Source organism: Ovis canadensis, chromosome 9, assembly GCF_042477335.2.
Source record: "Ovis canadensis isolate MfBH-ARS-UI-01 breed Bighorn chromosome 9, ARS-UI_OviCan_v2, whole genome shotgun sequence".
Classification (NCBI taxonomy): domain Eukaryota; kingdom Metazoa; phylum Chordata; class Mammalia; order Artiodactyla; family Bovidae; genus Ovis; species Ovis canadensis.
In genome coordinates this window covers 74,967,839-74,995,516 of record NC_091253.1, presented here as the reverse complement: position 1 = coordinate 74,995,516, position 27,678 = coordinate 74,967,839, and the positions used below count along the sequence as shown (strand labels likewise).

At 36.0% G+C, this 27,678-nt stretch overlaps 1 protein-coding gene across 2 annotated transcripts in view; it reads right to left on the bottom strand.

Annotated features, from left to right (window-relative positions):
- Positions 1-27,678, bottom strand: part of CSMD3 (CUB and Sushi multiple domains 3) — a 1,383,361-nt gene that overhangs the window by 335,395 nt on the left and 1,020,288 nt on the right. For both annotated transcript variants that reach the window (XM_069601113.1, XM_069601114.1), the window contains 2 exons: positions 16,825-16,994; positions 3,493-3,649 (listed from right to left, as the gene is read on the bottom strand). In XM_069601113.1, coding sequence (XP_069457214.1) covers positions 3,493-3,649; positions 16,825-16,994 — 327 coding nt within the window. The remainder of the gene's footprint in view (positions 1-3,492; positions 3,650-16,824; positions 16,995-27,678) is intronic.

Genomic DNA, 27,678 nt, shown 5'->3' with positions numbered 1-27,678 from the left:
TTGTAACCTAGGTTTAGCAACTGAATCAGGACCTGCTTACCTTTTTTCTCTTCACAGGTCTTATATAATTAACATAAAGCCTGGCTGTTTAAGCCATGTTTAAATTTACTATTGCTGCTGCTGTTTATTTGCTAAGTTGTGTCCGACTCTTTGCGGCTCCATGGACTATAGCCCGCCAGGTTCCTCCATGGGAGTTCCCAGACAAGAACACTTCAGTGGGTTGCCATTTTCTTTTCTAGGGGATTTTCCCAACACAGGGATCAAACCTCCATCTCTTGCTTGGCAGGCACACTCTTTACCACTGAGCTCTCTGGGAAGGCCCTAGGTTTACCTTGAAGCCAAAAGCAGCATCTCAACTGTTTCTACTAGTCCATTAGCTATTCCCAGTGATTATATAATGAATGCACCAATAAGACAGTTGAAATGAAATATAACTTAAAGGCTTGTTCTAAAATATCTCTTCATTTTAATCTCAGGAAAATGCAATTCTATGACTATCATTACATAGAGCAGGTGTCATTAATAAGGATGGTCATAAAAAGCCTGCTTATGCTAAACTTAGAATTGTGAGAAGCTAGGCAAGTGGGATTAATCTGCATTAAGCTATTTACTCTATTTGCCTTGAATGTGCTTATTTAGCATGCTCTTTCTAATCTCTGTGTCTTTCTTTATCCTATTCTCTTTGCCTGGAATACAGTCCACCATTTCTTTCTGTGACCCACCAACACAATCTTTAATACTACCTCATTCATGAATCCTAACCTGATCTGCCCTAGCCAAATTTCCTCTCTCCTGCCTCTAAATCCTCTGAATATGAATACTAGAACTCCTCTGCATCTCATAGTGTTCTCTCATATTCCAGAAACAAAGGTGGAATAATTTTAAGGGGAACATACCACAGAATAGCAGAGGTGGGATTAAAAATAACTGGATACAGGGATCCAAACACAAAACATGTTCTTTTCCATTTTCCCCCACGTCTGCACACCTTAGCAAATTCTCTCATGTTCAGAAATTAATTACTCCATCTAAGAATTTAAGGAATATAAAATATGTGGCCTAGTAGAATCTTCTATATCACAAAAAGTATTTTATAAAATCAGTATTCAGAGTACATGTTAATTTACCAATATATGTGAAAACTTGTAATTGATCTAAAACTGAGTAAAGGCATTATGAAGTGAAATGGCCTCAAGAAGAATTATGTATAATATGCTTGCAAGAAAACCCAAACAAACAAAAAACATAACCACAATACCCTGTGATAAGAGCTATATAGCTGTGGATACAGACTACTGCAAAAGAAGTGTTAAGAAGTAGACTAACTGTGGCTGAAGGAGTCAGGGTAAGACTAGTAGGGAAATGTTTGAAATGGTCTTGAAGTTAAACAGTTCAATTGATGCCACAGGTGGATGGGGCATACTGAAAGAAAAAAGAAGCCTGGGTACAAGAGTCTAAGGCTGGAAACCAAAGTATACTTGGAGAATGAGAAGTAACTTCCTTCAAAGATAGGCCCTGTATGGTTATGCAATGATTAAGATCATTGCAGATATGCCCTGATAGAAAGGCTGCCATTGTAAAAGTCAGAAGTGACACTTAGGAACAAATACAGTTAACAGCTGATGTGCCACTGCTTCCAGGGCCTTCCTCAACAAAGGAGCTCAGCACAGAGCCATTGAATCAGAAAATCTTAGAAGCATTTACTGACCTGGTGATATTCAGGGACACCTTTGAAGTAGACTATAAACATTTAATTCCAGATCTGAGACTGAAACATTTTAGTTTCAGTTTTGAGACTGGAAAAATATTTATAGATGTATGTCTGCCCTTTTTTTAAAAAAAATAATTGCTTTTATACTCTTTTCCCAATTCTACAGCCTTCTATCTTCATAATGATGCATATCCTATAATGAACAGCCAGAATCATTAAGAAAAAAAACTGACTTCAAGTCTTTTCTTTTCAAGCATTTCTTTCTTTTTTTTTCCTTTGACAAGCACAAGCAGTAGTTCACAGCAATGACAAAGAAGTCAATGATTTTACTCATTCCAGACTCCTGAGCATCCTATACAATTTCAAATTCAGGTATGGCTACAAAGTCCAGTATCTTTGCATCAATAATCTCACATTACATAGAATTTAAATACTAGAAAAGGAAATTTAGGTTTCTTTTTTAACCACATTGACATTTTAGACAAAGAAAAATATAAAATGATGCAGAACAAAGAAAGACCATTATGTAAACACAGAGCCATGAGTTGAAAAATGTCACCAGCCCTGTCAGAGGAGAAAAAAAAAAAAAAGGAAAGAGGAAAGCAGATTAAGAAACATTTGCCCTTCTGAGCACATGGCAGCAATTATATTTGAGCAATAAGCCAAAGCACTGTTACTTTTAGTCCATCACACAGCAATATCTGTAAACACAATTTGCTTGGATTTTCATTTGTCTTTGGGAGCACTTCACAGGAAATCACAATATATACAACAGTTCTCAGGATTTAAAAATATGTATTGAACATCAGTTTGTTAATTTAACTTGTGTTAATGATGTAACAATTCTAGCACAGGTTAGAAAAAAAAACTTGAAATAAACAAGGAGAAAGAATCATATCTCAGTATTATGTCTCTTGACTGTATTTCCACAAACAATAATTTGATTCCAATTACCTTTTGAATCCCATGTGAATATCTTTGATGCTGTAACCTTTTCAATTTTGCAATTTCTGTAAGAATTTTCGTTCACCTGACTTCTCGAGAAAATTTATAGAACTCATTTGATTTTTTCAAGTATTCTAACAGTAAAGAATACAATTTAACTCTCATTGATGTAATTAGTCTACATCTTATTATGATACCAGTAAAATAAATTCATTTTGTTCATATAACAATTGATGTAACCCACTTATGGTTTTCAGTGATTCTCAGTCTATGAGCTTCTACCTGTTTAAGTGTCAGAAAGCTGATTTGAGTATAACACAATAGTTCTATATAAATTTATTTTTAACAAGACAAGTTAACAAAAAAGCAAAACAAACTAAAATCTTAGCTATTCTTCAGTGTAAAATCATCTGAAACCATCCAGTTATCGTTAAAGGCTGACTAACTATAACTAACACACATGTATTACGTATGTTTTGCAGTGACAGGTAGGAACTCAAGCCCTGGGTTCCCATTCATTAAAAAGTTTAATTGTACTTCTTAAATATTTCATGGGGAGAATACTGTTATTTTAAAGTATATAAATAAATAAGTTCAAAGTCACATATTACTTAAACTTTCTGAACCTATTGTTTCAACCATAAAATAGCGATAACTAGAATACCTGTAATTTTTGAAGTTGTTAGGGTCAAATTAAATTATATACATGGAAGGGAGTTGTAAACTTCAAATTGATAATCAAATGTTGAATATTACTTCATGTGGTGTATTGCAATTACTAAGAAGTATTTAGCATCAGTGTTTGGCCTTTTTTTTTTTTCTCCCAAAATACTTACTGGTATAGACAAGTTGAAAGCCTTCATCTGTCCCTTCAGAATCAGAATTAAATTCTAGCCAGAGCTGGTTTGAAGTACTACTAAGTGTCAGTCCTCGCATAGACGCACCAGTAAAAGCACCTAGGAGATGAGTTGTTTTATCTTTTCCATCATAAATCTGCAAGATATATTTACAATTAAAATGAAAATGTGTAAATAATAAACAATTCTAAGCATGTATTTATATTTATGAAGAAAATGAGCAATTACACTCCCCAAATCATGTCATTACATGTTTCCCAAGAAAAACCGCATATATCATTAATTGACTTTACAAATGTCACAGTAAGAGAGTTAAGACTCCACATGGATAATTTTCCTATTTCAAGTTCAGTAGACACTAAGTAACACTCAAACTCATGTTATAAAGTTTTTGCTCTTATTTTAAAAACAATGCTTTTTTATGGCAGACAATTTAAAATTGAGCATGGTTGGTTGGTTGTTGTTCTGAACTTTCTCAAGGGCACCAAACACCTGGTTTTCTAATAACATGATTAATATAAAATATGCTTGCTTCTTTGTACATTCTATTTATCCACACCTTTTAACTTATTTAATTTTTGATACTTGAAAAATGCTAAAAAGGTGCTAAATGCTTTTAGAAACTGATTTAACAAGGCAAAAAATACAAAACAAAACTGATACCTTCCCAAAGATCCCTACCTCATTCCCATTCTTCTGAAAGGGTAGCCTCTCACTGTCCTCTAATTTGCTTTATCTTATCAAAGCATTATAGACATTTCTTCACGTCAGTAGATATAAATTCTTGCTTTTGAGAACTGGGTAATATTTCATCCAGTTACACTATCACAACTTGCCTTACCATTCCTATATTAACAATTAACATTCCTATATTAACAAACATTTTTGCCACTAAAAGTGATCCTGAAAAAAACACCTTTTACATATTATCTCATATTTTTCTTTGGTACTTGTATTTCAGTAAGAAAGGTTTCATACATTTAATACATTGAATTTGGGTGTTCAAATGTAGCCATATTGTCAGATTATTTTCCAAAAAGTGTACAGTAATTAAACTGAGGATTTGTCAACAATGCATATTGCCATTCTTTTTTAAGGCATGTATTTTTAGTGTGGTAGCTATTACTCCCAACGGTGTGAAAATTAGTTCTTAGAGTTGATAAAACCTTGGATATGATGATGATTTGTTGACCTACAAAGACCAACTCTAACTGACAAATCTCATTCCACAGTACTTAGTTTTATGAAGTTGAATCTGGGGGCTTCTTCTGCAAATGATAACAAATAGAAAAAGTTGAAAATACTTCTGAAAGTTACTTGTATTTTGCCAAAACTGTCTTACTTCTGACCTATCATAAGAGTAAAATTTATGTCACTAAACTTCTAATCTGGTGATCTTGCCAAAGCACCAATATTCCCCCAAAGTGGTATTCATTATGTTCACGTCACCTAAGAGATTATACTTAGATGGTACATGATGGAAGTTTTATTATCACTACATTAATTTGTATGATATATGTTTCTTATGCTAAATTGTTGGATTTAATTTGATTACCTGTTTATAATGTTTTCTAAAATTTGTAACTAAAAGCCGATGCATAACTTTTTTATTTTTATCAAATTATCCCTATAAGGTTTTAGATATGTTTATGTTAGCAAAGTAAATTAGAAAAAAATTACTATATTTCATAATCTAATTTATTCAAATAAAATAGTGAGTTTTTTGATCTATGGGTTCAGGTATTCTTCAATCCAAGGAAATGTTCTTGAGTTCTGGTTTATTTAATTATTCCCTGTATATTTTATTATTTTATGTCCATCTTGAATGCCTATTATTTACATATTCAGTCTCCAAATTGCATTGTAATTCTTTTACATATTTTTCTTCTGAAATTTATCTCTATTCCCTCTATATTATGGCTTTTCTTCCACTGGAACTTTCACATTAACAATTAAATTTTCAGCAGTAACTAATCTCTTTTTATATCTTCTATTAAAATCTTAAATTTTAAGTTCTACTAATAGGTCAGTCAAGTTCTACAAAGTCAATCTGTCTGTCTGTCTTTGCTTTCTTCCCTTTCTTTCCCTAGTTTCTGTTTTTGGTACACAAATTGCATTATCATATCAAGATTGTTGAGAGAAATATCAATAACCTCAGATACGCAGATGACATCACCCTTATGGCAGAAAGTGAAGAGGAACTAAAGAGACTCTTTATGAAAGCGAATGAGGAGAGTAAAGAACTGGCTTAAAACTCATCATTCAAAAACTAAGATCATGGCATCCAGTCCCATTACTTCATGGCAAATAGATGGGGAAACAATGGAAATAGTGACAGACTTTATTATCTTGAGCTCCAAAATCACCGCAAATGGTGACTGTAGTCGTGAAATTTAAAGACGCTTGCTCCTTGGAAGAAAAGCTATGGCCAACCTAGGCAGCATATTAAAAAGCATAGACATTATATTGCTGACAAAGGTCCACCTAGTAAAAGCTATGGTTTTTCCAGTGGTCATGTATGGATGTGAGAGTTGGACTATAAACAAAACTGAGCACCCTAGAATGGATGTTTTTGAACTGTAGTGTTAGAGAAGACTCTTGAGAGTCCCTTGGACTGCAAGAAGATCAAACCAGTCCATCCCAAAGGAAATCTGTCCTGAATATTCATTGGAAGCACCGATGCTGAAGATGAAGCTCTGATTGTTTGGCCAGCTGATGCAACAAGCTGACTCATTGGAAATGACCCTGATGCTGGGAAAGACTGAAGGCAGGAGGAGAAGGGACGACAGAGGATGAGATGTTTGTATGGCATCACTGACTTGATGGTCATGAGTTTGAGGAAGCTCTGGGAGTTGGTGATGGACAGGGAAGTCTGGCATGCTACAGTCCATGGGGTTGCAGATGCGGACATGAGTAAGCAATTGAACTGAACTTATAGTTTTATATTTTCTTATTACAGATACAGGTTTTAAACATTGCAAAGACAACAATGCTTTTATTTAACATGCTTTATAAATGTAGCTTTGTTCAGAGCCCCTAGTATTCTTTTCTAACAACATTTTATAACTTTTCTGCCCAGACGTTGTGAAGTTTCCAGTGTCTAGACATTTTCTGCTCTCTCCCTTTGTGCCCGTGGTACTCTAAAGCTTCATACTATAACCCTCCAGCCTCCACAAATTTATTTATTTATTTTTTTACCAATGAAAAGGAGGTGGAAATAAGAGTGAGAAAGAGAGGAAGTGAGTCATAAAATCAATTCAACGTGCTCACTAAATTCCTAACAGCAAACATCTTACTGGTCTCCCTTTTATTTATTTATTTATTTATTTTTTAGTTTTTTATTTTTTAAATTTTAAAATCTTTAATTCTTACATGCGTTCCCAAACATAAACCCCCCTGCCACCTCCCTCCCCATAACATCTCTCTGGGTCATCCCCATGCACCGGCCCCAAGCATGCTGCATCCTGCGTCAGACATAGACTGGCGATTCAATTCTTACATGACAGCATACATGTTAGAATGCCATTCTCCCAAATCATCCCACCCTCTCCCTCTCCCTCTGAGTCCAAATGTCCGTTATACACATCTGTGTCTTTTTTCCTGTCTTGCATACAGGGTCGTCATTGCCATCTTCCGAAATTCCATATATATGTGTTAGTATACTGTATTGGTGTTTTTCTTTCTAGCTTACTTCACTCTGTATAATCGGCTCCAGTTTCATCCATCTCATCAGAACTGATTCAAATGAATTCTTTTTAACAGCTGAGTAATACTCCATTGTGTATATGTACCACAGCTTTCTTATCTTTCTGTCATTTTTTTTTTAATGTGTTGACTATTTAAGGAATATTTGACTTCTAAATAAAGGGCTGTATGGATAATTCCCTAAAATTATATGGCAGTACCAGAAACCCCTCTTGAAATCTAATTATCATACAAATATAGTTCTGTTAGTTATCAGCAAGAATTAATCTTCAACAAAGCCGAAGCAAATGTTGAGGTTGTTAGGTCAGGAATATTTTTGTTTGTTTGTCTGAGTACATAAGAGTCAACTTTTCATTTCTTAAGAATAGCACTCATGAGGAATAATTCAGAGACAAAGAAACATTACTTGTCAGGAAAAACAACCTTTGTGTTTGAGTTTCAAATGTTCATTATGCTCATAAATAGACTTCTGAATACAGTTATATTATGATTCTATATATGCTGTAGTTTATAAGTCCTGTGTTTGGAGGTACACAATCACAATCAAACCATGTAACCAACTGACCCAGTGGATCTAATTTGTAGTTAATACTGTCAAAGTAACCACATAAAATAGGCTTCCCTGATAGCTAGGATGGTAAAGAGTCCTTCTACAATGCAGAAGACCTGGGTTCATTTCCTGGGTCAGTAAGAGCCCCTGGAGAGGGAATGGCAACTCACTCCAGTATTCTTGCCTGGAGAATGCCATGGACAGAGGAACCTGGCAGGCTAAAGCCCATGGGGCCATAAAAGTTGGACACGACTTGAGTGACTAACACAACCACATAGAAGTTTTTCCTTTTATTTCTCTTACTGCTAACAATCATATAATTTCATTCATATGTTAAATATAAATAAGTTTTCTTGGATTCAACTAGTTCTGCTTTCAAGTGTGGATACATTTTAAGAACTTTCAGTTTGTCAAAAACAACCAAATAAAGGGGAAATATAAATAAATAGTAGTTGTAATTGAGTAAATGGAAATTGAAATATACTTTTAACTTTAAAAAAAGGCCTCTCCTAATTTTTTCCTCAAATTTTCAGTGGTAATAATAATAATAACAATAATAATAAAAAGAGTTCAACAATAGCAGAGACCCTTATTTCACTCCACATATATAACCCAAAGAAAAATTTCAAAAATAACCCAACTGTCTGCCACGGGAGATACATATTTATATTAATTTTTTTCAAGACAGAAGCACACTTTTTGCTTTTTTCAAAAGAAACTTTATTTAAGAAATGATTTCTAAATAATCATTGAAGAAGAATTTATGAAAAAGGAGCTGAATTTTCAAATGAAAATAATTATCTTAAACTCAGCTGGGAGAATCTAATTTAGCACCAAAGCTAACTACCGTTTATTTAACAATGTAAAGTCAAAAGGCAGAAAACAAATAATGTAGAAGCACCAGTATAATTATCAAAATTAAATGAAGTGTGATCATTCAGCTATGAAATTTCAGAAGTGTATATAAATTCTTAGGTCAAAATGAAAAGCAAGTGTTAATTAGAAGGCTTTATAAAGAGAAGAGTTTTATAGTTATGATCAAGTCAATGCTGTTTAACCTCTAAATAAAATACTTCATGTATTCAAATATATATGAACACATAAAAGCAACAAGGAAGGAAAAATCAGTATATACAGTCAAAGACTAATTATGTTTGAAATATATATGAATGCAATCATACAAATAGGAAAATAAAACAAACAAAATGTGTCTTACATTTTAAAACAAATTTATGGTACAGAGTGATTATGTCAGGTTTGATCAGAATCTCACAGAAACTTTGAGGTTATTATTTCTTTTTATTTTCTATTTAAAAACAGGATATTTAAGTATATTTTTATTTATTTGAGCTTATGCTTTCTTTTTCTAAAGGACATTATTATTTTTGAGATATGTCTTAATATCTATTTTTAGTTTTCAGAAATTTAGAAAGCTAAGGAAACTGTAATAGCATACAGAAGCTCAGAGAGGACTTGAGCGCTCCCATGCCCCCATAGGAATAGTCTCACCTTATTTAGTGCTTAGTTCAGATAATGAATTACTTTTATGTGAAATGTAGAATTCAGGTTTTCTCAAGAATTAATATGGTGAAAGGCACTGCAGGCTTTAATAACATTAACGAAGCTTTCTGAAAAGACTAATTTGTTATAAAATTGCAATTAATTTGGTAGTCTTACATAAGAATAGATGAGAACTTGAATATTGCCATGTTTCAATTATCAAACCTTTTGTAATGAATCAAGGTTTGACATTTGTACAGACCATCCCATTTTTAAAAGGTCAAACCCTATATTATGAACTGCTTCAGTCAGTTCAGTTCAGTTCAGTTCAGTTGCTCAGTCCTGTCCAACACTTTGAGATCCCATGGACTACAGCACCCCAGGCTTCCCTGTCTATCACCAACTAACCAGAGTTTACTCAAACTCATGTCTATTGAGTCGATGATGCCATCCAGCCATCTCATCCTCAGTCGTCCCCTTCTCATCCCGCTTTCAATCTTTCCCAGCATCAGGGTTTTTTCCAAGGAGTCCATTCTTTGCATCAGGTAGCCAAAGTACTGGAGTTTTAGCTTCAGCATCAGTCCTTCCAGTGAACACCCAGGACTGATCTCTTTTCAGATGGACTGGTTGGATCTCCTTGCAGTCCTAGGGACTCTCAAGAGTCTTCTCCAACACTACAGTTCAAAAGCACCAATTCATCGGCGCTCAGCTTTCTTCACAGTCCAACTCTCACATCCATACATGATCAATGGAAAAACCATAGCCTTGACTAGATGGACCTTTGTTGGCAAAGTAACGTAAAGCTTTTTAATATGCTGTCTAGGTTGGTCATAACTTTCCTCCCAAAGAACAAGCGTCTTTTAATTAAATGGCTACATTCACCATCTGCAGTGATTTTGGAGCCCAAAATATAAAGTCTGTCACTGTTTCCACTGTTTCCCCATCTATTTGCCATGAAGTGATGGGACCGGATGACATGATCTTAGTTTTCTGAATGTTGAGCTTTAAGTTGACTTTTTCACTGTCCACTTTCACTTTCAAGAGGCTCTTTAGCTCTTCTTCACTTTCTGCCATAAGGGTGGTGTCATCTGCATATCTGATGGTATTGATATTTCTCCCAGCAATCTTGATTCCAGCTTGTGCTTCCTCCAGACCAGTGTTTCTCAAGATGTTCTCTGCATATGAGTTAAATAAGCAGGGTGACAATATACAGCCTTGATGTACTCCTTTTCCTATTTGGAACCAGTCTGTTGTTCCATGTTCAGCTCTAGTTGTTGCTTCCTGACCTACATACAGGTTTCTCAAGAGGCAGGTCAGGTGGTATGGTATTCCCATCTCTTTCAGAATTTTCCACAGTTGGTGGTGATCCACACAGTCAAAGGCTTTGGAAAGGTCAATAAAGCAGAAATATATATTTTTTCTGGAACTCCCTTGCTTTTTCGATGACCAAACAGATGTTGGCAATTTGATTTCTGGTTTCACTGCCTTTTCTAAATCCAGCTGGCACATCTGGAAGTTCAAAGTTCACGTATTGCTGAAGCCTGGCTTGGAGAATTTTGAGTATGTGAGCATGTGAGCATGTGAGATGAGTGCAACTGTGTGGTAGTTGGCGCATTCTTTGGCATTGCCTTTCTTCGGGATTGGAATGAAAAATGACACTTTCCAGTCCAGTGGCCAGTGCTGAGTTTTCTAAATTTGCTGGCATATTGAGCGCATCACTTTCACAGCATCAACTTTCAGGATTTGAAATAGCTCAACTGGAATTCCATCACCTCCACTAGCTTTGTTCGTAGTGATGCTTCCTAAGGTCCACTTGACTTCACATTCCAGGATGTCTGGCTCTAGGTGAGTGATCACACCCTTGTGATTATCTGCTTATGGACACTCAAAGCTGTTGTTGTTGCTAATGTCATAAGAAATGTATTAGAAAGTATATTCCCACTCATTACTCTAATGAATTAGAAAATAAGGTGTTATCTGGACCCAAGAGCAAAAAAAGTAACATCAAAAGAGAGAAATTACACGTGTACATGAGCATAATTATTCAAACCTTCAAATTATTCCTGCTCATGGATACTAGAATTTTCAATTTGGCCATTTGTTTTATAGGTTGATTAAGAATTTATATAATTTTTGTAATGAGTTGAGTTAGATCTCAAATTTTGAAAAAGAAAAAAATAATTTTTTCCAAATATTTCAAATCTACAATGTTCTCTCCAAAGACAATATGTAACAAAAGAGAACATTTGTTTGTACTCAGATCTTTATATATCTTTACAACAGTTATATAATGTGTAGTCAATTATAAGACTTTAGTGAGGGAGTTGGGAGTGAAACGAAGGGTCAGGTTTTCAGGAGCCTTAGCTTTGTGGTTCTGTTGAAGTCCCAACTCTACCCTCAAAGCTGACTGGCATGTCACACACCATTTTACTTCTGTGATCTTCAGTATGAGAAAAAATGAAGGGTTTTATGAGGCCTAATAATAACACACTGTGACTTGGTTGTCAAATACAGACATTTTTCCCTGGTAGCTCAGCTTGTAAAGAATCTGCCTGCAATGCAGTAGACCCTGGTTTGATTATTGGGTTGGGAAGATCTTCTGGAGAAGGGATAGGCTCCCCACTCCAGTATTCTGGCCTAAAGAATTCCATGGGCTGTATAGTCTATGGGGTCACAAAGAGTCAGAGACAACTTTCAATTTCACTTTCTACTTCTACATAAGAAGTAAGTCTTTAAACTTCACAATGCCAACTACAGTAAGAGATTGTCTTTTGTCCCCCTGCCACATTCCTTTATCTAAACATAATGCTTAGCTTTTTTCTGAAAATAAAAACAAATACAGCGATAACAAAAACATAAATAGTAGTTCTGATTAGTATTCAATTTTTGTCCTATTCAGCTGAGAAGCAGAGCAACTTACTATTGACTGTTTAAAGCCTGCATATGATAAACACCACCTAAAAATGTTAATTAAAATAATTAATTAAGCTATATAGTCTGAGTGATTGATTGGGAAGTTCAATATTCTTGCCTGCTGAAGGTACTATAACCAAACAAAGATATATTCATAATTCCCAAACTTGCTGGTCATCACAAAATCTGGAGAGCTTTATAAAAGGCCTTAATCCCAGGTGGAGATGAACTAAACCAATTTTCTCTAGATCTACTGAAACTTAACTAGTTTGGTTACAGATCAGTTCAGTTTAGTCGCTCAATCGTGTCCAACTCTTTGTGACTCCATGAACCTCAGAATGCCCGGCCACCCTGTCTATCACCAACTCCTGGAGTTCACCCAAACCCATGTACATTGAGTCAGTGATGCCATCCCTCCCTCTCATCCTCTGTCGTCCCCTTCTCCTCCTGCCCTCAATCTTTCCCAGCATCCGGGTCTTTTCAAATGAGTCAGCTCTTTCCATCAGGTGGCCAAAGTATTGGAGTTTCAGCTTCAGCATCAGTCCTTCCAATAAATATTCAGATAACTAAGGTGTTTATAAGAAGGAGGAGGGAGAGAGAGAGTGGGTGAGTGAGTAAATGAGAATCAGCCTAGATGACGGGTTCTCAGAAAGGAAAGTTGTGTCTGTGTGTGTGTGTGTGTGTACAGATATAGATTAAAATACATCATTTATTATTTGTTTTGTTCTTTGCTCTCAGTCAAGGGATAAAAGGTTCAGTAATAGGCTAATTGTTTTTCTTATTTCTTCCTATGTCCTAGTTGGAATGGAGCAAAAGAAGTGATTACTAAGTTTAATACTGGAAAGTCCTGTGGATGAAGATGGCCTCTGATGGATTCAGTTCAGTTCAGCTCAGTCTCTCAGTCATGTCTGATTCTTTGTGACCCCATGGACTGCAGCACACCAGGCTTCCCTGTCCATCACTAATTCCCAGATCTTCCTAAAACTCATGTCCATCGAGTCGGTAATGCCATCTAACCATCTCTTCCTCTCTTGTCCCTTATCCTCCTGCCCTCAATCTTTCCCAGCAATAGGGTCTTTTCTAAGGTGTCAGTTCTTTGCATCAGGTGGCCAAAGTATCAGAGTTTCAGCTTCAACATCGGTCCTTCCAATGAACACCCAGGACTGATCTCCTTTAGGATGGACTGGTTGGATCTTCTTGCAGTCTAAGGGACTCTCAACAGTCTTCTCCAACAACACACTTCAAAATCATCAGTTCTTCAGCATATGGTCCAGATTTCTTTAGGGTCCAGGTTTCACATTAATACATGACTACTGAAAAAAACCATAGCTTTGACTAGAAGGGCCTTTGTCGGCAAGGTAATATCTCTGGTTTTCAATGTGCTGTCTAGGTTGGTCATAGTTTTTCTTCCAAGGAGCAAACATCTTTTCATTTCATGGCTGCTGTCATCATCTGCAGTGATTTTGGAGCCCAAGAAAATAAAGTCTGTCACTGTTTCCACTGTTTCCCCATCTATTTGTCATGAAGTCGTTTGGTGGTTAGAATAGGAAAAAGGAGTCCAGAATGGTGGTGGCTAAAAGACAAGGAAGGGAAAAGCCCACAAAAAAATAGAAAGGAAAGTCTGAGGACCGGAGTGAGGACCTCAGGTAGAACAAACAGCACTCCTGGCTAGCCCAATTTACATAGGGCAGGCCTGGTGGGTGGGGGAGAAGATATATATAAAAAGAGGAGCCAAAGGGCCAGGTCTCTCTCCCTCTCTCTGTCTCTTTCTCACTCTCTGTCTCTCTGTCTCTCTCTCACTGTCTGTCTTTCTCTTGCTCTCTCTTTCTCTCTCTCTCTCTGCCTCTCACTCTCTCTCTCTCTCCCTCTCTCTGTCTCTTTCTCACTCTCTGTCTCTCTGTCTCTGTCTCTCTGTCTCTCTCTTGCTCTCTCTTTCTCTCTGTCTCTCTCTCTGCCTCTCACTCTCTCTCTCTCTCCCTCTCTCTGTCTCTTTCTCACTCTGTCTCTCTGTCTCTGTCTCTCTGTCTCTCTCTTGCTCTCTCTTTCTCTCTGTCTCTCTCTTGCTCTCTCTTTCTCTCTGTCTCTCTCTCTGCCTCTCACTCTCTCTCTCCCTCTCTCTGTCTCTTTCTCACTCTCTGTCTCTCTCTCTGTCTCTCACTCTCTCTCTCTCTCTCTCACTGTCTTTCTCTTGCTCTCTCTCTCTGTCTCTCACTCTCTTTCTCTCTCTCTCTCTCTCTCTGTGTCTCTCTGTCTTTCTCTTGCTCTCTCTCTGTCTCTTAGATCTCTCTCTACTCTTCACGTCTTTTGGGTGGGCATGTCCTCATGCCTCAAGGATATATTTTCCTTTATTTTCTAAATAAAACTGAACTGTACCATGGATCTGTAACACTGATCTGTCCAAGAGCTGTGACACAGTCTGTCTGTCCAAGGTCTGTCTGAAGGCTGTAATGCTGGTCCATCGCTTCAAATTTTTGGTGTGACAATACAGAATTGAGGAAATTACACCCTCCCCTGGCAAAGGGATGGGACTGGATGCCATGATCCTAGTTTTCTGAATGTTGCGTTAGTTTGCAGTTAGGCAAATTACCTTCCATCCTGAGAGGACTCTGGCTTTACCAATCTCTGAGAATTAATCATTTGCCCACTGCAAAGTACACTGTGTACCTGTGAATGCCTAACTGTGCCTGTGTCAATAGGTATCTTTGAACTGATAGTTGTTCTTGGGATTATTGAGAAGAATAACATATAGGCATTTTACATTTTATACTGGTGGAGAGACCATGAAGACAAACAGTGTTTAAAAGCCCATCCCCAATGGTCTCTATATAGAGACTTACCAAAGTCATTTTAAAATAATAATTTAGAATAAATCCCACGTTAGACTATTAGTAGGAGGATGATGGAATTGTTATGCTTTCAGGTTAATATTTAGTAAATAATCTTTTCAACTTTGGAAAACATATTTATTCTAAGAAAGATAAAAATAAAAAAAAATTATGGGAATATATACTTTTATTCTTTCACTCATGAAAGAAAAATCACTATTTAATGAAATCCACTACAGAGCTTGAAATTGAGTTTTCCTGCCTTCCTTTGTCTCTCACCATCAAATCCCCTCACACTGTCACTCATTACTGAATTCCATTCTTCCTCAAGGTAACACACATAACAAATGCATATGACCTTATTCCAAATGATGAGACACTAATCAGAAAGCATTCTGAGAAACATATAGGACTATTTTTTTTAAACAGGTATCACCAATTATTCCAAATGGATTTTCCAAGTAATAAACATTATTTAGTATGGAAAATTAATATATAAATTTCAAGCAACATTGAGAGGAGAAAAATATTTTAGGAAGCATGGTGGTAGACAGGGGGAAGCATTTTGTGACTTTTAACTTATAAATGCATGTTTATTATTGTTACTTATGTGATACAGATTAGTAGCTACACTCATACTTCTGATCTATGTCTTGTTACATTTTTTTTTTCCCCATAGTTAGCCAGGAAAAAAAGAAAAGAAAAGAAAAAGCACTGGCTTACTTCTAAGTACAAGGTTTCCATTAATCTCAATTTGACTCCAATTTAGCAAATAAATTTATTTTTAACAGGAAAACCCAAAAAATGAGCTAGAAATTGAAGATATTATATACAAAGTGAAGTTTTGTTGCCTATAGGGCAAAAGCACAAAAACCAATAATGGCTTTAATAATAAAATTGCGTACATCCAGGTGTACTGAAGGAAATCTTTCCCATACCTACACAAATGCTGCAAGCATACAGAACTGTTTGTGCTAGACAACCAACAATTATCGCCAAATTATTATTCTTTTTAAAAGGACATAATTTATAATGTTAAAATCACCACTTCAATAAAAATCCCCAACGCCAATCTGGGATATCACAATTTTTTTTCAAGATTAGTGAAAATAGAATATCTTAAATTTCTTAGCTGGATTAAGGACATTTTGATAATGAGAAAAATATATGTGATCATTTTAAAAATATTTATATGTGATTTTATAGAAGTGTTTAGCATTATTCCAATAATGAATATCAACTATATTTATCAAAATATTTAATTTGAAAAACATGGATCAATACATATTAAAATATATATTTACTATATAATTTTCAAACAAATTTTTGGCCACACCTTGCAGTCTACAGGATTTTAGTTACCTGGTCAGAGACAGAATCTGGGGCCACAGCAATTAATGTACCAGGTCCTAACCACTGGACCACCAGGAAATTTCCCTTATTTATATCTTTAAATGTGATCATTTCAAATTTTTAAAATAAATTTTTAAACATTACTTCAATGTTTATTATTGACACAGTATATTTTTCTTTAATGTATAGATATTGTTAGTTTGATTTATTCATAAATTATAAAATTTCCATAGTCATAAATGCATAGCCTTTTCCTTGTATCAACAGAGTTAAATAAGTTACTTAAAAAACATCAAAATAAAAATAAATAAATTACCATTTATGGGTTGATTATGTTTCATAGATAAATAATGTGTAATTTAAACCTATGAATGGCAGAATAAATTTATATTCGATTATATACACACATTAATGAATACTTAATGATTAAAATGATCAAAATATAAATATTCTGAGTTCACTTACCTTAAGAACATCTCCTTGTGCTAAATGAAATGTTCTGGCTGAAATATTGATTCCCTTTCCTGCTTGAACCTGAATACTATAAATGCATTCATGGTTGTTTTCATAGTTCAGTGGATAATTTGGAGAGAGCAAAATGCCTTCATTATTTGTTGCAGATGCACCACATTCAGCTGCAGGTAAAACAGAATATTGAAAAAACACAGTTTAATAGAAAGCATTATCATTTAAAGTAATGTAAAGTATGTAAGTGTAGATGTATTTTACTTTAGAGTTTAACATGAACAAAATGTACAGAATGGTTCTGTGTTAAAGATGACTGATTCCCTCTCAAACAATAGATGGGAAGAAGGAACTACTAAACTACTACCCTTGTACAGAATACTTGTACATAAATAGAAATACACAATAGTTTCAGTATTTTCCAGCCTTGGATGAAGGGACAGCATGGAAAAAGAATGAGAGCAAGATACTTGCAGGATGCATTTTAAGTTTGTAGATCTCTAACTAATTTACTATTTTAAAATCTATTTACTTTAAATTTTTAAAAAGTAAAGAAATTAGTTTTTTAGAATGATTCTTAATCTTTTCATTTTTACCTTTTTTTGAACTTGCCCCTTCTTCCTCCCACTAGTCAGTATTTGTATGATTCAAGAACTTCAGTAACAAAAAGTAGAATAAAGTCTACAGTGTCTTTGAAAATGAATATAATAGATAAAACCCACAAACCAATCAACAATGGCAGAGGTTTGGGCATCTTTGGAAATTCTATCAATTTTCCTAGTTTCAAAGATAGAATGGATTAAGGCACTCTCTAATCAGCACACGATACTGCTAACTCTCCAGGACTAACTTTGCGAAATTTTAGTGTCTAACCACTTAAAGAGAATTATGAATTTCTCATTTTTTTAAATTTAATTTTAATATATTACTTTAAAAAGATTGTAGTAATACTGCAAAATCAAATGAGTCTTTATAATTCCCAAACATGCTCTTTAGGTATCAGAAATTCAATGAACTCAGCTTTCTATCTTATCTAATAACTTGTTTCATATTACCATTTCATAGGCCAGGGAGAGTCATATTATTCAAGGTTATTACTTTTTAGAAATAAGATTTTTAAATTAATGATTCATGGGAAGAGTCATAGGGAGTATACAACAAATACACAACAAGGTGAAAGATGATGAATTGCTTTACTTTTTAAATGCTAAAACATTAACAATAATCTGGCAGAAGAAAAAGGCTAATGAGGAACTGAAAATGATCAAGAGGGAGTAGTCAGTATAATATCAACATAGAAAAAAAATAATAAAACTAGTGATGTGATGCTAACAATCAACTAGTCACATGACATGTCACCTAGTAAAGCTCCTTCAAGGTACTTTTAAGGTAAAAAAAAAAAAAAAACAACTTCATAGACTCCCGATATTGATTTAAAGTATATATCTTATGTAGCAGAAGATTTTGTTTCCTTGAAACTAAATTGTGCTTCACAACATGAATATGGAACCAGCTGATAGAGCACAAACTTGTAGAGATTGTTATGCTTTTAATTACACTATGAAAAGTGAAGTGTTAGTTGCTCAGTCATGTCCAATTCTGCGACCCCATGGACTGTAGCCTGTCAGGCTCCTCTGTCCACAGAATTCTCCAGGCAAAAATACAAGAGTGGGTTTCCATTCCCTTCTCTAGGGGATCTTACCAACCAAAGGATCATGCTGTGTAATAATTCAATTTGCCCTCACCGCTTATCATCTGAATTACTGAGAAACTCATCAGTATAGGACACCATAACATAATACATTTTTCACTTAGTGGGAAAAAATCATTTCTATTTTATTTAAAAAAAATTTTACTGGAGTGTACTTGACTTAAAATGTTGTGTTAATTTCTGCTGTACAGCAAAGTGAGTCATATATATATATATATTATACATACACACACACACACACACACACACTCTGTTTTAGATTATTTTCCCATTCTGCTGTGCTGTACTGTCACTCAGGCATGTCTGACTCTTTGCGATCCTATGGACTGTAGCCTGCCAGGCTCCTCTCTCCATGGGATTTTCTCAGAAAGAATACTGGAGTGAGTTGCCATTTCCTTCCCCAGGGGATCTTCCTGACCTAGGGATTGAACCTGTGACTCCTGCATCTTCTGCACTGCAAACAGTTAGTAGTATGTATATGTTAATCTCAGTCTCCTAATTTATACCCTCTTTTACCCTCAGTGGGCTTCCCTTGTGTCTCAGCTGGTAAAGAATCTGCCTGCAATGTGGGAGACCTGGGTTCAAACCCTGGGTCGGGAAGATTCCTTAGAGAAGGGAATGGCTACCCACGCAAGTATTCTGGCTTGGAGAATTCCATGGACCGTATAGTCCATGGGGTTGCAAAGAGTCAGACAAACTTGAGTGACTTTCACTACACTTCAATTTCACTTTCCCCCCAGTAATCATAAATTTATTTTTTACATCTGTGACTATATTTCTATTTTGCAAATAAGTTATCCATATCATTTTTTTTAGATTCCACATGTAAGCTATATCATTTCTCTGTCTGATTACTTTACTCAGTATGATAATCTCTAGGTCTACCCATGTTGCTGCAAATGGCATTATTTCTTTACTTTTTATGGCTGAGTGATATTCCATTGTATGTATGTATCATATTTTCTCTATCCATTCATCCGCTGATAGACACTTAGGTTGTTTCCAAGTCTTGGCTATCGCAAATAGTGCTGCAATGAACACTGGGGTGCATGTATCTTTTCAAATTATGGATTTCTTGAGATATCTGCCTAGGAGTGGGATTATAGGATCATATGGTAGCTCTACATTTAGTTTGTTAAGGAACCTCCATAGTGTTCTTCATAATAGTTGTACCAACAATAGTTGTACCAATGTCCCACCAACATTGTAGGAGGGTTCTCTTTTCTCCACACTTCTCCAGCATTTATTGTTTGCAGATTTTTTGATGATGGTCATTCTGACTAGTGTGAGGCAATTTCTCATTGTAGTTTTGTATTGCATTTCACTGATGATTAGTGATGTTGGGCATCTTTTCATGTGCTTTTGGTCATTTGCATGTCTTCTTGGAGAAATGCATATTTAGATCTCCCACCCATTTTCTGATTGGTTTGTTTTGATATTGAGCTGAATGAGCTGTTTGTGTATTTTGAAGATTAATCCTTTGTTGGTCACCTCCTTTGCAAATGTTTTATATCATCTTTGGGTTGTTTTGTTTTATTTAAGGTTTCCTTTGCTACCAACTTGATGGACATGAGTTTGAGTGAACTTCAGGATATGGTGATAGACTGGGAGGCCTGGCGTGCTGCGATTCATGGGGTTGCAAAGAGTCGGACATGACTGAGTGACTGAACTGAACTGAACTTGCTGTACAAAAGCTTTTAAGCTTAATTAGGTCACATTTGTTTATTTATATATTTTTATTTTCACTACTCTAGGAGGAGGATTGAAAAAGATCTTCCTGTGATTTATGCCAGAGAGTGTTCTGTCTGTATTTTCCTCTAAGAGTTTTATCTCCAGTCTTTCATTTAAGGCTTTAATCCATTTTGAGTTTATTTTTGTGTATAGTGTTAGGGAGTGTTCTATTTTCATTTTTGCTTTATTTTATACATGTAGTGGTCAGCTTTCCCAGCATCACTTATTGAAATGACTTTTCTTCATTGTATATTCCTTCATTCTTTGTCAAAGTTTAGGTGATCAGAGGAGCTTGAGTTTGTCTATGGACTTTCTGCTCTGTTCCATTGATCTATATTTCTGTTTTTGTGCCAGTACCATGCTGTTTAATTATTGCCACCTTGTAGTACATTCTGAAATCAGGGAGCCTGATTCCCCCACCTCTGTATTTCTTTCTCAAGATTGCTTTGTCTACTTGGGTCTCTTGTGCTTCCAAACAAATTGTGAACATTTTTTGTTCTAATTCTGCAAAAAATGCCATTGTTATCTTGATAGGGATTGCACTGAATCTATGGATTGCCTTGGATGGTATGGTCATTTTGACAGTACTAATTATTCCAGTTCAAGAACACGGTATACCCTTCCATCTGTTTGTGTCAGCTCTGATTTCTTTCATCAGTATCTTATAGTTTCCTGAGTACAGGTCTTTTGTTTCCTTACATAGTTTTATTTCTAGGTATTTTATTATTTTTGATGCTGATTGTTAGTGTATAGCAATGCAAGAAATTTCTATGTATTAATTTTGCATGTTGCAACTTTACCAGATTCATTGATAAGCTCTAGTAATGTTCTGGTAGCATCTTAAGGATTTTCTATATACTGTATCATGCCATCTGCAAACAACAACGGTTTTACTTCTTATTTTCCAATTTGGATTCCTTTTATTTTTTTTTTCCTCTCTGATTATTATGGTTAGGACTTCCAAAACTATGTTTAATAAAAGTGGCAAGAGTGGACATCCTTGCCTTGTCCCTGATCATTTCTATTTTAAATCTGCCTGCTTTCCTCCTCACTAGCTTATTCGAATCTAGGCATGCTCATGGGGTATGATAAATGTTCTCAGATAATACAGAAGATCCAGAATATACATATATGTTTATTAGTTAGATTATTTATTAGGGAATGCAGACAGTTTTAAATTAGGTTATGTTATGATTCTATAGAATCATGGAGGTCTGAAAATATAATAGCTTGCAAAATACTGAAACACTCATTTATAGCCGAAGCTTTGATATTAAGAGGTTAGTTTTAAAATTAAGCTCTATCTTTTATCTATATGGTTTTTTCAAGTTATTTTTCTCTATAAGCCTCAAAACTGTTATTATTACAGTGGAAATAATAATACCCTCTTCAAGGGATGTTTGTGTGTGTGTTATTATATGTAAATAATACATGTAGAGCATTTAGCAGAGAACTGGCATACCAGGTCTTCCCTGGTGGCTCAGACCAGAATCTGCCTGCAATGGAGAAGACCCAGATTTGATCCCTGGGTTGGGAAGACATGCTGGAGTAGGGGATGGGTATCCACTCTAGGGTTCTTGTCTGGAGAATTCAAGGGATGGAAGAATCTACGGTGGCTAGAGTCCATGGGTTACAAAGAGTCGGGCACAAGAACTTAGTAAATTAAAGCTATCAATATGAATATTTTATGTATAAGTATAATGGTGGCATCATGCTGTATATAAAGAAAAATAGTTTATGATATATATATATATATATATATATTGCCCCAGTGTGATAGGAAGGCATTCAGGTGTGAAAACCAACAGTCTCTTCTTAATTTTGGAGAATTATTTATGATATTAAAATTATGTTAACTGAACATATCATGGTTCAATTCAGTTCAGTCGCTCAGTCATGTCCGACTCTCTGAGATCCCATGAATTGCAGCACGCCAGGCCTCCCTGTCCATCACCAACTCCCAGAGTTCACTCAGACTCATATCCATTGAGTCAGTGATGCCATCCAGCCATCTCATCCTGGTCGTACCCTTCTCCTCCTGCCCCCAATCCCTCCCAGCATCAGAGTCTTTTCCAATGAGTCAACTCTTTGCATGAGGTGGCCAAAGTACTGGAGTTTCAGCTTTAGCATCATTCCCTCCAAAGAAATCCCAGGGCTGATCTCCTTCAGAATGGACTGGTTGGATCTCCTTGCAGTCCAAGGGACTCTCAAGAGTCTTCTCCAACATCACAGTTCAAAAGCATCAATTCTTCGGCACTCAGCTTTCTTCACAGACCAACTCACATCCATACATGACCACTGGAAAAACCATAGCCTTGACTAGACAGAATAGGTATTAAGTGACTTCTAATCTAAACATTGGTTTTTAGTATAGAATTTAAAGGAGAGTTTCCTTTTATATGAAAAATAACCTGCTTTGGTCATATTTCAATATTTCAGTTGGTTCTAATGGAAGACATTTTTACATATTGAAGTATAGGGAAATCATTCCAGCTAATTCACGATTTAACTTGAATTTTATGCCAATTAAAACAGCCTGTTTGTAGTTTACCAAAAATATATTGCACATTTGCTTCAATAATTAAAAAAACAAGTTACACTGACCAGAAGTAAAGAATACCCATGTTAAAAACAAATATTAAAAGTCTCCTTTCCTGAGATCCCGATGTTGGTACTCCTTTGATTTATAAGACTCCCTTCACAGGTGCAGATGACATTCTGACTCACTATACACATGGCGATTTTTTTTTTTTTGAAGCCTTGAAATGATGTATTCCTAATTTGTTTGATTTTTTTTCTTTGTTCTGAAAGGATATAAAACTGTACTAAAAACTATGCTTCTTTGGAGCAATTCTTTAAGTTATCTGAGAGGCTTGTCTCCAGGCTATAATCCTCACGTTCGCTCAAAACTTTTTTCTATTCTTATTTATTTAATATGTCCATTGACATTTCCATTGTAAAATAGCTACAAATTTGGTGAAATAACAATCAGGACTGAAACCAGAACAGAAGAATAAAGGAAGAAAATCTGAATTAAATTAGCACATTTCTCATTTAGTCAGGACTCATTATAAACTGTGGGCCCAGAACAAACTTGAAATGCACTGTACTTGTTGAAAACATGTTAAGAATTTCAAGAGATCAATAGAACATTAAACTAAGCATGGCCCTTCTCAGCATGAAGCCCCAACTGTGGGACTGCATGGATTTCACATCCATAAAGCCAATTCTGCATTTATTTTTTGTAACAAATCTACAAAGTAAAACTTATTTTCTCCAGTTTTATAGATGAAGACATCAAACTGAGCTTCCTTGCTAAAACTGGACAAATGGTGTGTATCAGAGCTGAGATTTATTTATCTGTCATTGTCCATGGTATTAAAGGGGTGAACACATAATTTCTCTTTCAGATCAAAATCACTTTTTAGTGTGAAATGAGGGATTATTAATAACTATCCGACAGAGCAGTTGTAAATTAAGACTATTCCAGATAAACTGAGCTGGATCGTTTTTTAATTTATACTTTGATGCACACACTATTTAAAGGCATTATATTAAAAATTAAAAGCATTATTTTGCGCAAGCTGGGGCATATCCTGGTAGTCAGAATACATATAATGTATAAATCTGCATTCTATTATACATAATTATTAATGCTTGGAATGATGATCTCATATCATGGAAACATCTTAAACACACAAAGATGAAAATCTGTTCAGAATGTGCTAAAAGCAAACAAATTTAATTTTTATGAGTTTTAATAAAATAAAATGTTCTACTAACAATAAGTAAAGGAGGAACTTATTTAGCCACAGTGCTAAACCCCAGAAGTTATGTGGTTAATAAACTTTTCACATGGAATCTCATCGATTTTGGGGTCGCAAAAATCGGACATGACTGAGCGACTTTCACTTTCACTTCAAGTCTAGCAATGAACATATTTCTATGTCTGTTGCGTACTGATATTTTCCAAATGTAAATCTAATCCTGTACTTTATGCCTAACAAATACTCAACATCAGGAAATCAAATCCACAGAATGTCACATAAGGCCATTTAAAATGTTACCCTTGCCTTTCTAGCTATTACCCACCATTACTTCCCCTGGACTTTGTTAATTTGCCTATCCTCAGCTATTGGCCCTTTGCTACAGTCTCACATTCCAAGCCTTTGTACATTTTGCTTTCCCCACTTGTAAGCACAACCTCTAGTCCCAAGGGATGCTTTTTTAGGGTCCAAATAAAGAAGAAAATGACTGAATAAGAAATAATACTGTTACAGTTCTTTCCAGCGTCAGGTGGCTGTGATAGTGTAAGAAATAAATCAAACAGTATTACATTGAATTATCAGGTATAATTCCCATAAATAGTCCTGGCTGCAATGTTCATGAATGTCCAGGAAAAATACTTAAACTATGATATTTTTCATTATATATGATGTAACTATCACACACGTTTTTACAAGGCATATTATTGGCAAATTGTTATTGAATATTCTCAAGATACATTACAATTAACTGACAAGAGAATCTAGCAGCAGAACCGCTAACCTTAAGAGAGGAGAATGGCTATTTAATTCCAGGAAGGTAAGGTTATTTAAAAAAAAAAAAAAAGACAAAAAAGCTAACCACACAGTAAAGAAGAGTTTGAGTAAGGGAAACTATAAAATCCAAGTTGAGTTGAAAAAAGATGAGCTGAAAAATAGTAATCTCCCATCATAATGACATGTATAGATGTGCAGCTGTCACGGAACAAACAAATCTGTGACTTATTGCATCAGTGCAGTGCTATGGTTTCAGTCAGGTGCTATGATGAATTACATATATAAGGTAATAGCTACTAAATCATGTCCAGCTCTTTGGAATCCATTGGATTGTAGCCTGCTAGGTTCCTCTATTCAGGCAAGAATACTGGTTGTTGCTGTTGTTCAGCCCATAGTTCTTCAGACACTCTGTCTATCAGATCTAATCCCGTGAATCTATTTGAACCTATTTGTTACTTCTACTGTATAATTGTAAGAGATTTGATTTAGGTCATACCGGAATGGCTTAGTGGTTTTTCCTATTTTCTTCCATGGACAAGACGGTGGAGTAGAAGGATGTGTGCTCATCTTCTCCTGCAAGAACTCCAAAATTGCAACTAGCTGCTGAATAATCATCTGCAGGAGAATGTTGGATCCCACCAAAAAATGATACCTTGCATCCAAGGGCAAAGGAAAAGCCCCAACAAAATGGGAGGAAGGGTAAAATCATGTTTAGAATCAAACCACATACCTGCCAGAGATGCTTGGAGGGTACAAACAAAACCTTGTGTGCACCAGGACCCAGGGACGCCACAAGAGACTGAGCAAGACCTGCCTTTGAGTGTTTGAGTGTCTCCTGTGGAGGCATGGGTCAGCAGTGGCCTGCCATAGGAACAGGGACTCTGGCAGCAGCAGACCTTGGACGTGTGGCATGTGGCTTAAGTCCTCTTGGAGGAGGTCACCATTAAACCCACCATAGAGCTGTTGAGCAGACAACCCACAAACTGGAGAACAATTAGAGCAAAGAAGTTCTTACACTGTTGCAAAAGTTCTAGGGCCCACAACAGATTTCCCAACCTGGGGATCTGGTAAAGGGACGGAGAACCCCCAGGGAATTTGACTTTGAAGGCCAGTGGGATTTGATTACAGAACTTGCATTGGACTGGGGAAACAGACTCTTGGAGGCACAAAAATAAAACCCTTGTGCTCACCAAGTGCCAGGAGAAAGCAGCAATGAACCCACAAGAGATTGAGCCAGACTTGCCTGTGTGTGTCCAAGACTCTCCAGGGGAGGCATGGGCCAGCAGTGGCCTGCTACAGGGTAGAGGCCCTGAATACAATAGTCCAGGGAACCACAACATGCTGGCATAAGTCCTTTTGAAGGAGGTCACCATTATAGCGAATGGAAACAGGAGGTCACCATTACCAACAATGGAAACCATGAGAGACTTTATTTTTAAGAGGCTCCAAAATCACTGCAGATGGTGACTGCAGCCATGAAATTAAAAGACGCTTGCTCCTTGGAAGAAAAGTAGTGACCAACCTAGACAGTGTATTAAAAACAGAGACATTCTTTTGCCAACAAAGGTCCATAGTCAAGGCTATGGTTTTTCCAGTAGTCATGTATGAATGTGAGAGTTGGACCTTAAAGAAAGCTGAGTGCCGAAGAATTGATGATTTTGAACTGCAGTGTTGGAGATGACTCTTAAGCATACCTTGGACTGCAAGGAGATCCAACCAGTCCATCCTAAAGGATATCAGTCCTGAGTTTTCATTAGAAGGACTGATGCTGAAGCTAAAACTCCAATATTTTGTCCACCTGACGTGAAGAACTGACTCATTGGAAAAGACCCTAATGCTGGTAAAGATTGAAGGCAGGAGGAGAAGGGGTTGACAGGATGAGATGGTTGGATGGCATCACCGACTCGATGGACATGAGTTTGAGGAAGCTCTGGGAGTTGGTGATGAATAGGGAAGCTTGCCATGCTGCAGTCTATGGGGTTGCAGAGTCGGCAAGACTGAGTGACTGAACTGAACCAAACAGAACCATTACAGCCATTACTCCCACCATAGTTTGGCCTCAGGGAGGAAACACAGCCCCACCCATCAGCAGAAGACTGAAGATTTATGGAGCATGGTACCACCATGGTCAGAACAAGATCCAGTTTGCCCAACTGCTAGTATCTCCCATCAGTAAGCTTTCCCAAGCCTTTTGACCTCATCCATCAGAGGCCAGACAAAATGAAAACCAGAATCACAGAACACTAACCAATCTGATTACATGGGCCACAGCCTTGTCTGACTTAATGAAACTATGAGGCATGCCATGTAAGGGTATTCAAGACAGACGGGTCATGTTGGAGAGTTCTGACAAAATGTGGTCCACTGGAGAAGGGAATAGCAAACCACTTCAGTATTCTTGCCTTGAGAACCCCATGAACGGTAATACTGGAGTGGTAGCCATTTCCTTCTCCAGGGATCTTGCAGACCCAGGGATCAAATTTGATTCTCCTGTGCCTCATTTTTTACTTGCTGAGCAATCAAGAAAGCCTATATATATATATATATATACATATATATATATATGTATATATATATATATACACACACACACACATATACATATGAAACATTTGCTATAATAAATGCAAGCTTAACAGAGTATATTGGTAGGTAATGTACACTAAAATATTTGAAACGGCTAGAAGCAGATAATAATATGTTCCGATTTTGAAAAACTGATCAATTCATTTGATAACATTTATGAAATCTTTATTATATACTGGGCATAGGAGGTAGCATGTTGCAGCTCCTCATATAATTTACTTTCTAGCAGAAAGAAAGATGTTTACTTTGTAATTATCCAAATAAACATTTAGTATGTGAAAACAG